This window comes from Falco naumanni, chromosome 1, assembly GCF_017639655.2.
Source record: "Falco naumanni isolate bFalNau1 chromosome 1, bFalNau1.pat, whole genome shotgun sequence".
NCBI classification, from domain to species: domain Eukaryota; kingdom Metazoa; phylum Chordata; class Aves; order Falconiformes; family Falconidae; genus Falco; species Falco naumanni.
The window spans coordinates 44,919,784-44,932,094 of NC_054054.1; the positions used below are offsets into that span (position 1 = coordinate 44,919,784).

At 44.6% G+C, this 12,311-nt stretch overlaps 1 protein-coding gene across 3 annotated transcripts in view; it reads left to right on the forward strand.

The window, feature by feature from the left end:
* Positions 1-12,090, forward strand: part of FGFRL1 (fibroblast growth factor receptor like 1) — a 178,728-nt gene extending 166,638 nt beyond the window's left edge. For all 3 annotated transcript variants that reach the window (XM_040591776.1, XM_040591784.1, XM_040591766.1), the window contains 3 exons: positions 2,838-3,122; positions 7,026-7,379; positions 10,260-12,090. In XM_040591776.1, coding sequence (XP_040447710.1) covers positions 2,838-3,122; positions 7,026-7,379; positions 10,260-10,669 — 1,049 coding nt within the window. In that variant the 3' untranslated portion in view covers positions 10,670-12,090. The remainder of the gene's footprint in view (positions 1-2,837; positions 3,123-7,025; positions 7,380-10,259) is intronic.
* The last annotated feature ends 221 nt before the right edge of the window (positions 12,091-12,311 follow it).

Consider the following 12,311-nt stretch of genomic DNA (forward strand, 5'->3'; position numbering starts at 1 on the left):
ATATTGCACCCAGCCGGGAGCAGCTTTTGAGACCACATAATCACTTAACCTTCTTTAAACAGAAGAATAAAGAAAGACAGAAAGAGCCAAAGAAGTTTAGCTTTACCTGTAGTTTGGGATGTATCTGGGCAACAACGTACGAGGAGTGAATGCAAAACTCCAGACAGATTCATGGGAGTCACAGTGGGAGGAAACCCAGAAATGTTATTGGCCTGCTTTTTTGGAGAGGAAAGGGTTTCTGTCTCACAGTGCTCTTACTGAGCTGGGACACCACCAAGTCCTTATGAAATATTGTTGTGCAAGCAGGGAAGAGGTGAGGGGAGGTGAGAGCTTAGATTCACTCGCTAGACCCTTCACTCTGCATGGGCAGTGTGACTGTCCTGTCCCCAACCTGCTCTTTGGTGTGTTAGCCCCAGCCCAGGAATCCCATCTGATGAGCATCTACACATCCCCGGACCTGCAGTTCCTGGTCTCAAAGTAAATTGCTGTTATATTAGAGGATATCTGTTCAGGCCCATTTCACAGCTGGTTCTTAGCGTCTTCATGCACTTTGCAGACATTTACTCCATTTCCACGACAGCCTTTATCGGCATGTCTCCTTCAGTTCAAACTTTAATTTCAGTCTGTCATTGCTCACAACATGCAGCTCTGACAGGGTTAATTGTCTTTCTGGGAGGGTGATTGTTTTTGCTGGGAGGGGGCCTCCTCTTGCAGCAAACTCCCAAGGATATACCCAGCAATTTCTGCACTGTGACCTGTGGAGTGGGTTAGTATGTCACACTTGCTGTTCAGCTGTCACAGCAAGGACTTTCAGTGCTGGAGTTGCTCCGGTTCATTAGATTACACATGAAAGCCTCTGTATGGAGAGTAAAGCATTTCTGAGCAAGAGTTTGAAATAACATGAAATGGCTGGGACCCAAAATGACAGCCAAGGGGGGCAAGGGAAGGCTGCAGAGACAGATGCAGATGGTTTCCCCTACAAAGAAGGACTCTGAAGAGAGGGGTATGCCAAAGGGTGTCTTCCGAGTGGGAGGGATGTTGAGCAAGGCTGCAGAGGGGTAAGGACTAAGAGATATGTTCACAGACCTTAAAGGGCAATGGCTGCCATCCCCCAGTGCCTGGAAAGAGGAAGCTGCAGACCATCCTCCTCCATCCAGCAAAGCTCTGCTGTAATGCACATCCCAGAGCAGGGCTGGCTCTCTAGTAGGGCATCCCACCCCTCTGTGCTGTAGCTAACTTCCCCGATACCTGAATCACAGTGTTCCCAGCTTGCTTTGGTGTGTTATGTGCTGCTGAGGTTGTGACTTTCTAGCTGCCGTTGGTGAAGACCAGTGGCTGGTGGGCATAATTCAACCCAGTGTGCCATGGGACAGGCCACTCATTACCTATTTCTCTTATTTACTACAAAAAGGATCAGGGAGGATTTACCAGGGCAGCGCAAAATTGCAGGGACACTGCCCTTTGGGGCTGAAGACTAAGATCATGGTAAGCAAGAGACAGGGTTCAAAAGCAGGGGGAGAAATCTGTTTTGGAAATGCTGAATGGACTTGAAGAAAATGGCTTTGCCAAAATAAAAAGTCAGGTGAATTTGGCAGGAGTATTTTGGGTGTTGGGAGAACATACCAACTGGGAGTCAGCAGTGGTGTTAATCTTAGCAGGAGACGGCAGTTAGAAGTGCCCCGGACTGCTATTGCATAATTAAAAGGTAGCTGCGATGAATTTGTAATTTCTTTTGAATTCTTCATTGCAGGATACAATTCTACAAGCTGTTGCCTTGCAATAGATCATGTTCTATTGCTTCAACTGTCTTAAAAGTTTGCAAACATCTTTTTCTTCCTATTGATTAGGTAGACCAACTCATGACTTTGCAGGAAAACTCTCTGCAATTTCAGTAAAGCTATTAGGGTATAAAGGTGCCACCTCTTTCCCTCTGTAATTCTGACATAATCTGAATTAAAGTTAGGTGCAGTCAAGGGTATAAGTTTCAGACTTTGCCTCGTGGGAACCTTGCATTTCTCTAGTGTTCTTGTCACTGCTGTTAGAAATGCTGGTGATTTCCTTGCTAAGACAAGGTGACAGTCTTAACCCATGATTCTGTCACCAGCAGCTATTGCTTCAGCTTTTCCATTTTCAGGATGGGCTGGCATAAGGTATTTTCTAATAACAAACTCAAGGCGTTTTTTGGGAGGTCTTTCCATTTGTTTGTTTGCTTCTTTGGGCCTTTCAGTGTAAATGCTTCATAAATTAATGTTGAATGAATTGCATACATTTAAGTTCAGATCAAGATACAAAAAGTCTGGCACACTTCTAAGACTTTCCTATATATTGAAAAGATGTTGACTCTTCCTAAGTCCCATTAAAACCAGTGACAACTAAGGGGCAAAACATCTCCAGAAAAGGAAGCTTCAAGTGACCAGCAAAAGGTTTAGAAAATGGTCAGCCTGACAGGAATCTGAGGTTTTTCCTTCGGTCTTGGCTAAGGGCTTGCATTTGTGGCATGCAATATGGTAACAATTATAATGTGATTACGGGACTGCATTTTGCCTTCAGCTACAGTGGCACGATTTTGGTATTATTTTGTGAGATGGTCTGACACAGTTGCCTTATGGACATGGAGAAGTTCCAGGGTTGTGCTATGCAGAACGCTAATGCAGTGGCCACAGCAGTCCAGTAGACATTCAAATGTGTCAGGTTGGATCGGTATCTCCAGAGTTATACACTGGTATGGATGGGGCTGCTGGGTGCATCTCAAGCAAATTTGGCTGTAACATTTGACAGTGGTATCCTTCTTTGCATCCCCTTTGCTCACCACAGTCAATTTTTCATGCCTTTTGCAGCCCGGCCAAGGTTCACGCAGCCTGCCAAGATGAGACGGAGAGTAATCGCCCGTCCTGTTGGCAGCTCCATCCGCCTGAAGTGCGTGGCCAGTGGGAACCCACGGCCCGACATCACGTGGCTGAAGGACAATAAGCCCCTCACACCTCAAGAGATTGGGGAGAACAAGAAGAAGAAGTGGACACTGAACCTGAAGAACCTGAAGCCAGAGGACAGCGGGAAATACACCTGCCGAGTGTTTAACAAAGTTGGGGAAATCAATGCAACATACAAAGTTGAAGTAATCCGTAAGTGCAGTGTCTGGGGTGGAAAGGCAGGGAGGGAGCTTTGAGAAGGGGGCTGGGTGGGTAAAGAGACTGATGGCAAGTGTGCAGTGCTGATAACTGGACACAGAAATGGGAAAGTATTAAAAACATCAGCAGAGACAGGGCAAGTATTGCCAAAAGTCTAGAATAAACCTAACACCTGGGCAAGACAGAGTAGCAACATGCAATTTAGTAGCAGAAATGAGGAGGGAAACCTGGGAAACAGTCATCTCTAAGGGCATTTGCATGGTAAAAGTTCACTATTGCCCAGCTCAATTTTATACTACCAATGGACTCAGTTCAAGGACAGGCTGAGAACTAACGGAGAAAGCCCTTTCATGTGCCACAGAAGAGGGGTGGAAATATTTAGGATGGCCCAGATTACTCTATCAGAGCGGTAACAGGGTGAAACCAATCAATTGAAAATGTAGATAGCTGTGATAGGAGGCCCACTTCATTAGAGAAGTCTCCCAAGGGAATTAGCAGAAACCTTATCACTAAAGTGATTAGCCAGACAAGGCTTTAGGGGAAGATTTTAAAAAAAACATTTGGGTATCTGAAAGTTCAGGTGGGTACAAACGAGATACTAAAAAAACCCCTGAAAACCTACTGGGGTCCTGTCTGTATCTTTAGGTGCCTGTGTAGCTTTAAAGATTCAGCCCTTAGAAGATGAGCTGGGGGGGATTACCCTGCATTGTGGTGGGGTAAATTGCTTTTGTTACTCTCTAGCTATTCTGATTCTTGCTGTCTAATCTCCTGTTTCCCCTATTATTAGTGAAGGTAATTATACTCAAATCCTACCTAAGTCTATCAGAGAAGAGCTCTCATTCTTAGATCATTGTACTTTGTCTGTGACATCATCATAAGTTGTCACGGAAATAATTACAGAGCAGCCAACTCACGAAAGTAGAGAAGATGAGCTGAGTGGAGGGAAGATTGAACAGCCTTTGTTAATGAGGAGCAGAGGCATGGAGGGCTATTTGCAGCCACATGGAAAGCATGTTGTTTGCCTGTCCGTGAGTGCATTTTAGCATGTGAAAGTTTGTCCCAGTGCGAAAGATTGTTCTTAAAGGTAAAGATCTGCTCTCTGATAAGTCCTTTCTCTAGAATCACAGGAATTAAAAGCACATGTGGGGAGCTCTGTTGGGCTCCAAAGGCTCAAACCTGCTGGACATCTGGGATTGATAAAGATGCAGCTGTGTGGAGACAGTAAAAACATGTGTTTACACTAAAACCAGGAGCAGAGACAGGGAAATGAATCAAGCCCCATCCTAATGGCAGCTGTGGCATTTTCAGTTCATCAAAACCAGACAGCACCATGAACAAACCCCTTTCTGTGTCCCTGTTTATCTTAGTTTTTATCAACTTAAAGATGTATGTAACCTTTGTTTTCATTAGCTTTTGCTGGCTAGGAGTGAAAACAGTAACCAAAGCTGGAACCAGAGTCAAAGAGATAAGGGCATTAAGCAGTTTTCAGACATCTTTCTATTTTTAACATCGTTCTGTGGAGCATTACAGGTTTTATTCAATTTCCTCCGTTTTTTCCCCCCTGAGCCTCCACTCCTAAGTCCTGCTTATCTGAGTCTCAGTCTCCCCAGCTGCGATTCCTGCTCGTAGTCCCAAGGCAAAGCCTATAGAGACCACTCTGGTATTCTTCTTTCCCAGGCACATCTTTAGAGCCCTTATTATTGAAAGTATCCTGAGTTTTTGAAAGAGGGTCCATTGTTCAGTCCTCTCACCCCAAAGCCAGTGCTGGTGGGAGCTGCTTTGTTACATGCTCAATCCAACAGTGTTCACCGTCACAAGAGGTTGATGGTTGCCAGCAGTTACCACCCACTGTGATACCATAATTTCTCTCTGTGCCTAGGATAAAGATTTGCAGTACCACCTTGTCTGGAAACTGTGACTGATTTCTCTGTTGCTAGCATGAAAAAAAAATAAAAAAATCCAAACATTCCTTAGAATGAGGGATGTATTTTTCCTTTGACTTTATGTGGTGTTGACACAACCTGAGGCTTATGATCATGCTGGAAAGGATGGTCTTGTGAACGTCTTGTGTTTAATTTTCTTTCCTACCATCTTGTTTCCTTCATCAGATGAGACTTGAGGCAAAAAAAATGTGAGAAGGGAAGGGTTTTGTTATTGGCTAGAAAAGAAAAAGCCTTCTGAGATCTTCCTCCAAAAAAATTTGCTCCATAGTGAGTGTGGGGACGATTAGTCTGAAGAAATAAATAATAAAAGCAGGGAGGTAAGGATGAAGAGAAGATCTTCCTCACTGGTAGTACCTGTGGTTTCAGCTTCCCCAGCAGTGGATGACATGGCATGGGATGGCTTCCAGTAGAGTTTGGTCCCCAGCTATCAGGTCCAGGAACAGAGGTGACAGATATCTGCTGAAGGACTCCCAGAAAAAAAATGAGACAATATTGATATCCTGCCATTAGTCCATGAAAGAAGGGGCCTTTTCCCATCCGATTTTGCCTGTCCTTAGGGGACATTTGGGAAGACCAAAAGGAGAAGGTACATGTCACTGTCCCCAGAGTGGTAGTAGCCACAGTGGTTCTGGTGTGGACTTTCAATAGATATGTGCTTTTAAATAATCTGATTAAAAAATGAGGTTGTATCTGAGAATACGTATTGCACTGTAATAGGCATGGTAGTAAGACACAGCATCACAGAACCACAGGATGGCTGAGGTTGGAAGGAACCTCTGGAGGTCACCTGGTCCAACCTCCCCTGCTCAAGCAGGGTCACCTAGATCTGGTTGCCCAGAACCATGTCCAGTCGGCTTTTGAATATCACCAATGATGGAGATGCCACAGTCTCTCTGGACAACCTGTGCCAGTGCTCAGTCACCCTCACAGAGTAAAGAAGTGTTTCCTGATGTATAGAAGAACCCTCCTGTGTTTCAGTTTGTGCCCACTGCCTCTGGCCCTTTCACTGGGCACCACTGAAAAAAGCCTGGCTTCATCTTCTTCACACTCACTCTTCAAGTATTTATAAACATCAATAAGACATCATCAGGGTCAATATCAAGGGAACTTTTACTGTGAAATAATCCACTTCATTTGTGTTTAGACCTGTACTACTGCCCAGATTTAATCCTGATATGGGTTTTGGCCTTTTTGGCTAGTATCAGGCCATTTATCTTCCATGATCAAGACTCAAGAGAGATTGCCACAGCCTCTGACTGTGTAGATCAAGCTACATCATTAAGATCCCATTATTCTGGGATATGGTCCCTGATACATGAGGGTAAGTGGGAGTACACTTTTGTCATCTCATAGCTGTGATGTACAGCAAGGGAATGGGGAAATTCAGCAGTCTGGACAAAGAGCAGAAACACCAGGTCTGACTTCTGTGGTGTCAAGTCATACCACCACAAACTGGGTACCCAAATATAAATGCTTCATGAGTGACATGAGAGAGAAGAAACACAGCAAAGAGAAAACCCTTGTAATGGAGGTTCTTAGGACCCTGTTTGCTTAGCAGTTAAGAGGGTTGTTCAGTGTACAGGAGAGAGGGCTGAAAATGTGAGAGCTAAAAGGGAGGGCAAACTTCTCCAGGTCTGATGCAGACAGAGTAAGTCACTTCCATATTAGAAACAGGAAGATTCAGGATGAACATGAGAAAAGACTTGCTAAGCCTCAGTCAATGGAGGAGTTGTCTGGTGAGACTAGAGAGCATCCACGATTAGAGGGTTTGGCAGAGGCTGAGCAAGTTTGTATCAGGAGTTTTGCAGAAGTCTCAGCCTGCCTTGGGGCAGGGAGTTGGACTAGACAAATATTTTGCATCCCTCCTACACCTTTTCCCTATGTTTCTGCAATCATAAGTTAATGAGCTTGGCAAACACCTTTTTTCATGGAGCTCCCTGTGTTTTTTTTGCAGAGAGGACAAGATCCAAGCCCATCCTGACAGGGACGCACCCTGTCAACACAACAGTAGACTACGGTGGGACCACGTCCTTTCAGTGCAAAGTCCGCAGTGATGTCAAACCTGTCATCCAGTGGCTGAAAAGGGTGGAGTATGGCACAGAGAGCAAGTACAACTCAACCATCGATGTTGGGGGACAGAAGTTTGTTGTGCTGCCCACGGGAGAAGTCTGGTCCCGTCCCGATGGCTCCTACCTGAACAAACTAATGATTACTCGAGCCAAGGAAGAAGATGCAGGGATGTACATTTGCCTAGGGGCAAACACCATGGGCTACAGCTTTCGCAGCGCTTTTCTCACAGTCCTGCCAGGTGAGTTATGCCTTTTTTCCCCCCCCATCTGAACCCGTAGTCTGCATCATGTTATCTATTAATACAACTGCTGATGCCCATTGGGCTCCATGGCCCTCGGTGATGCCCAGTTCTGATAAGAATGAATGAGGGACTAAATCAACTCTGATATAAATCAACCCCTGCTGAAATCCTCTTGATGATGTTTCCTTTTCTCCCTTCTTGGGGAATAATGGTTCCAGCAAGGTGAAATGAAATGAATTATCTGTTCCTGTACAGGAGAGGAGCTGGGAAAGGATACCGCAGTTGCAGGCACTACATCACTTCAGTGATAAGGTGCAGGACATGAGAGGGGAACTGAATAGCAGCAGTTTCCAGTCCCATTCCCTTACACTTCTTCTTTCTTTTGCTCTTGTTTGTATTGCTTTTACTGGTTAAAGGAAACAATGATATGAGCCCATAAAATGAGAGAATAAAAACTGTCCCGGTCACAACGAAAAGAAAAGAATGAGTGTGAAAGAAAGAGGGGTTCATTAGTTAAATTCTTACCCAATGATCCCCTGGGGACTTTTGTACCAAACTCACAGCTGCTTCCTTCTCTCCCCAGACCTCAGAGCTGGTGGCCATGTCTGACTGGGGCTGTATCAAGTGTGCTTGAGGCACTGGCTTTGTTACTTGCTCCTTTGCCTCCTGACTTTGCAGTTCTGCCCTGATAAATATTTTTTGTGTTGAAAAGGGCATTTCTTTCTGCCTCATCTTGCTGTGTAAATCTAGCTTCAGATCCACCAGTTTTATGGCAAAAATCAATCTCACTGCTTTTTCTTCCCTTCACCATCACAAGACCAGCACAACTAAGGGAGTGCAGGTGCTGGAGCCAGTATCAGAACATTTTAGCTCTTAGGCCTGATGGGGTGTCTCCAGTCAAGACACCAGAAAGAAACAGAGATCATTAACTCTCCCAGGCTGTTAGGACTGGTTTTCTGTGTGGGTAGTGGGGAGGATGCTTGTGACTCCTGTAACTACGGCAGCACATCTTGTCCTGTTCACTGATTGCCAATGCTCTGTGTCTCAGCAGCCGCCGAGAGTCACTGGCTTGAATTTTGATACTGACAATGGGCTGCCAAGTAAGAGAATGCTCATGGCATCTTCTGCATCACTTAGACTGAGGACAAAACTCCCAACTGGAAAGCCTGTCAGTCCTAAGGAGAAGGCTGCGTGGGTGGGATATGACTCAAATCCTCTGGGAGTTTCTGAACTATGAGACTCCAATCCAGCTCCCGCTGAAATCAGTGGGAGACTTTCCATTGATTTTAATGGGACTATAATGAGGCCTCGTACCAGAAGCAAAGCCTGCAGGCCTGTTGTTATTGGCAGTGTCGGAGAAGGAGAACCCAGCTTGCCCTCAAAGGCAAAGATGTGGTTTCAAGGCCATGAGTTAAAAACCACCGTCTTGCTTGTGAATCTACCAGATTTTACATAGACAGCTCTGAAGAACAGCATGGATGAATATCAAAACACTTTCATTTCAGCCCAGCAAAGGATTTCTGCCAACCAACATGAAGACTGTTGTTTTCGTGGTCAGCTGATGGGTCAGTTCTCTGATCCTGTCTTGCTTTGAGCAGCGGGCTGGACCAGATGACCTCCAGACTCCCCTTCCAGCCTAAATTATTCTGTAATTTCCAGTGCTGGTGAATCAAAGCTTTGTCTATGGAGGTCAATAGTATAGGTCCTTCTAACTTCAAAGAGACCACATGGTATATATTTAATATTTCAAACTAGGCATAGGATTATTTGTCAAGGAGAGAAAAAGACAGTAGTGTCTTAAAGAATTTTGGCTTGAAAGTGAAGCAATATATTTTTTAATTTAACATATTGGGTGATTTGGATAGCCTGTGGTTTTCAATTTCTTCAGTGTCTCCCTGCAAGCTGAATTCTGTGCCTAGGTACTTTTTAGGACTTTGGAAATCCCAGGTGGCAGATATTTAGATGGGGATTTTAATAGCTAGGATTCTACCCCAGGACGCCTCCTGGGATAAATCAAGAGATCAGGCTGAGAAAATGGAGTGGCTACCCAGGGATATGCAGGCTGCCAACAGCAGAGCGGGGAAGAGGGAGGTAGGTGTGAAAGATGCTGTCTGAAGCATCTTATCTCCTCTGGTAGCTTAATTTGCTACCCCTGGAAAGCCAATGGCAGCTTCAAAGAGACTGGTGAATGTAGATCCCATTTGGTGTAGGGAGTTGGACACACACTTTAATGCCAAGTGAACTTTCAGTTCTCCATGGCCTGGGCACCAAAGAAGGGACATCAGCTCACCTACATTTTTCCCATCCTCCATCTTCCAGCCACACAGGACCTCCAAAATATCACATTCATGCTGCCTTCCTCGGCAGAGCACTGCTGAGTGGCTCCGATATCACTAGATAGGGGTACTGAAGAGTATCTAAAGACCACGCAGACCTGCCAGAGGCGAGTGGGCAATGTGCCATGGCTCTGCACAACCTGGTCGTGCCTCCTGGGCTGCTGACATGGAGGTATTACTGACACGTCCCGTGTTGTGTCCTCCAATCTGGGCAGTGAATCCCACTTCATTACAGAGTGAGGGTTTTGGGAAACTCTCAGGCTGGCTCTACTGTGTCCATTAAAGCTTGGATAAGAAAGTTAAAGAATCCTCCAAAGACTTCTCTCCCAACCAGAGAAAATGAGTTGCTTGTCCTTCCAGGAGCACTGAAAAGCAAAGCAGTTCCCAAACATGTGCTGGCTTGATTTCTCCCTTGTTACTTGGTCTGGCAGGGTTGCCAGACAGCCTGTACAAAAGCCAGCCCAAGTGTGACATCTGTTTTGAATCCACTTTGCCTGCATTTAATTAACTCTTTCTGTCTCTCTCCTGCTGTAATGTCCAGATCCCAAGCCTCCGAGTGCACCTGTACCCCCTTCCTCGGCCAGCAGCCTGCCCTGGCCCGTGATCATTGGCATCCCTGCCGGAGCTGTCTTCATCTTTGGGACGATCCTCTTGTGGCTTTGCCAGACCAAGAAGAAACCCTGCTCCCCTCCAGCTGCTGCCCCCGTGCACCGACCGCAGCCCCGGGACAGGATCTGTGTCTCCCAGGTCCCTGACAAAGACTGCATCTCCTCCATAAACTATGAGGAATATGTCGCCCAGCAGCAGCATTTACTGTCCCAAGGGCCTGCACTCGCCCCAGCCATGGCATCCAAAATGTACCCAAAGATTTACACGGACATCCACACCCACACCCACTCACATGTGGAAGGCAAAGTCCATCAGCACCAGCACATTCAGTACCAGTGCTAAGAGGACAGCCGTGTACAGTAGCTTGTTTGGGCTTTTCCTCATGGTACCTCAGAAGAGACTGCTCCAAGTCAGCTCACACTGCCAGCAATAGGCAAAGCAGACAGAAAAGAATATATATGTAATTTTAAATATATATATACATATATATATAATTGTATATGCGTGTGTGTATGTGTGTATATATATGTGTATATATCTATATCTATCTATATAAATATATATATAATAGAGAAAGACAGAGAGAGAAAAGAGATTTTTTTTTTTTAATTATTGCAATCAGGATGTAGCTGAGGAATAATGAAGGAACTCCAAAACTCAGCAGAGAGGCAGCCATCTCCAACAGTGGAGCCTTCCCAGATTTTTTAATCAAGGTGGCAACAAGTGAGACAGGACACAGGGATGTGAACCACCACCTCCTTCCTTGTTTGCTAAAAGGAACAAGAAGAGCAAGAGGTGACTGGTGCTTTTCTGGATGGGCACTGCTGTTCTTGTGCCTGCTGCACATCACTTGTTTTGGTGGGAAGCCGCCAGACCCATCCTGCTCTGAGTGACTCGAGCTCTAAAGTAGCTGAGGTTTAGTGCCAAAGCATGAGGAAACATCAGCAATTCACTTTTTCCAGGGGAAAAAATTGACACAAGAGGGTCTGGAAAACCTGATTTCTGTTCACAACGTGAAATGCTGAAAGCTTCTCAATCATGGTCATTTACTCTGAAATGCTAATCAAGGTAGTTGGTTCAATTTCTGCAAGTTGAAGGCATCATGTTTCCCATGGGGTGTTCTGCAGATCAAACTGCAAGTGTTCCGCTCCCCTGGTCCTAGGACTCAGTGCCACTACCAGGAAAAAGGAAAGAAGGAAATAGGAACATTGTACAGGACACCTTTATATTTATATTTAAGAAATAATAATAATTAATAATAATAATAATTGAACTGCTGATGGTGAAGAAAGCAAAACACGCTGTCCTTCTCTGATGGCTCACAGTGACAAGCTACTGGATTTTCTACGTCAATGCAAAATACATGAAAACATTAGAAAAAAGAGTAAGAAAGAAGTAGAATGAAATAATAATATTGTAGGAAGAAATGCATTTGAGAAATACTCACCTAGGTTGTGTGTGGTTGTCCCCTCCCATCAGATAACATTTTGGAAATGATACAACTTTGTTGCAGTTCAAACAACAGTAAAAACAGAAAGAAGAGAAAATAAATAAGGACCATATTAAATACCTATATGGACTGGAAATGAATCCAATTGCAAATATAAAACCTTTGTAATTCTATATAGAGTTTAAACAGAAGTCATGTATATTTAATTTATTTTGTTAAACAAGAAAAAAATGTATGATATTTTCCTCAAAACAGGCATTTCTATACGTATTTTTGATCAAAGAAAATAAAGATTTTTTTTTCAGGTTCTATAGATGCCATGCTGAGAATACACTCCATGTAGCATGTGACCAACTGTTATTCTCCTAACCTTGGTCATCTATCTCTATGCCTTTTTACACTAGCCACGTGTAATCTCATAACATCATCTCAGGTACTGCTGGTGCCATCCTTTCCATCAGTAACTGGCTTTTCCCGCTGTTTATATTCTGGCTGTGAGGGTCTGCAGTGGCCTGATCGCTTCTCATGGACCCC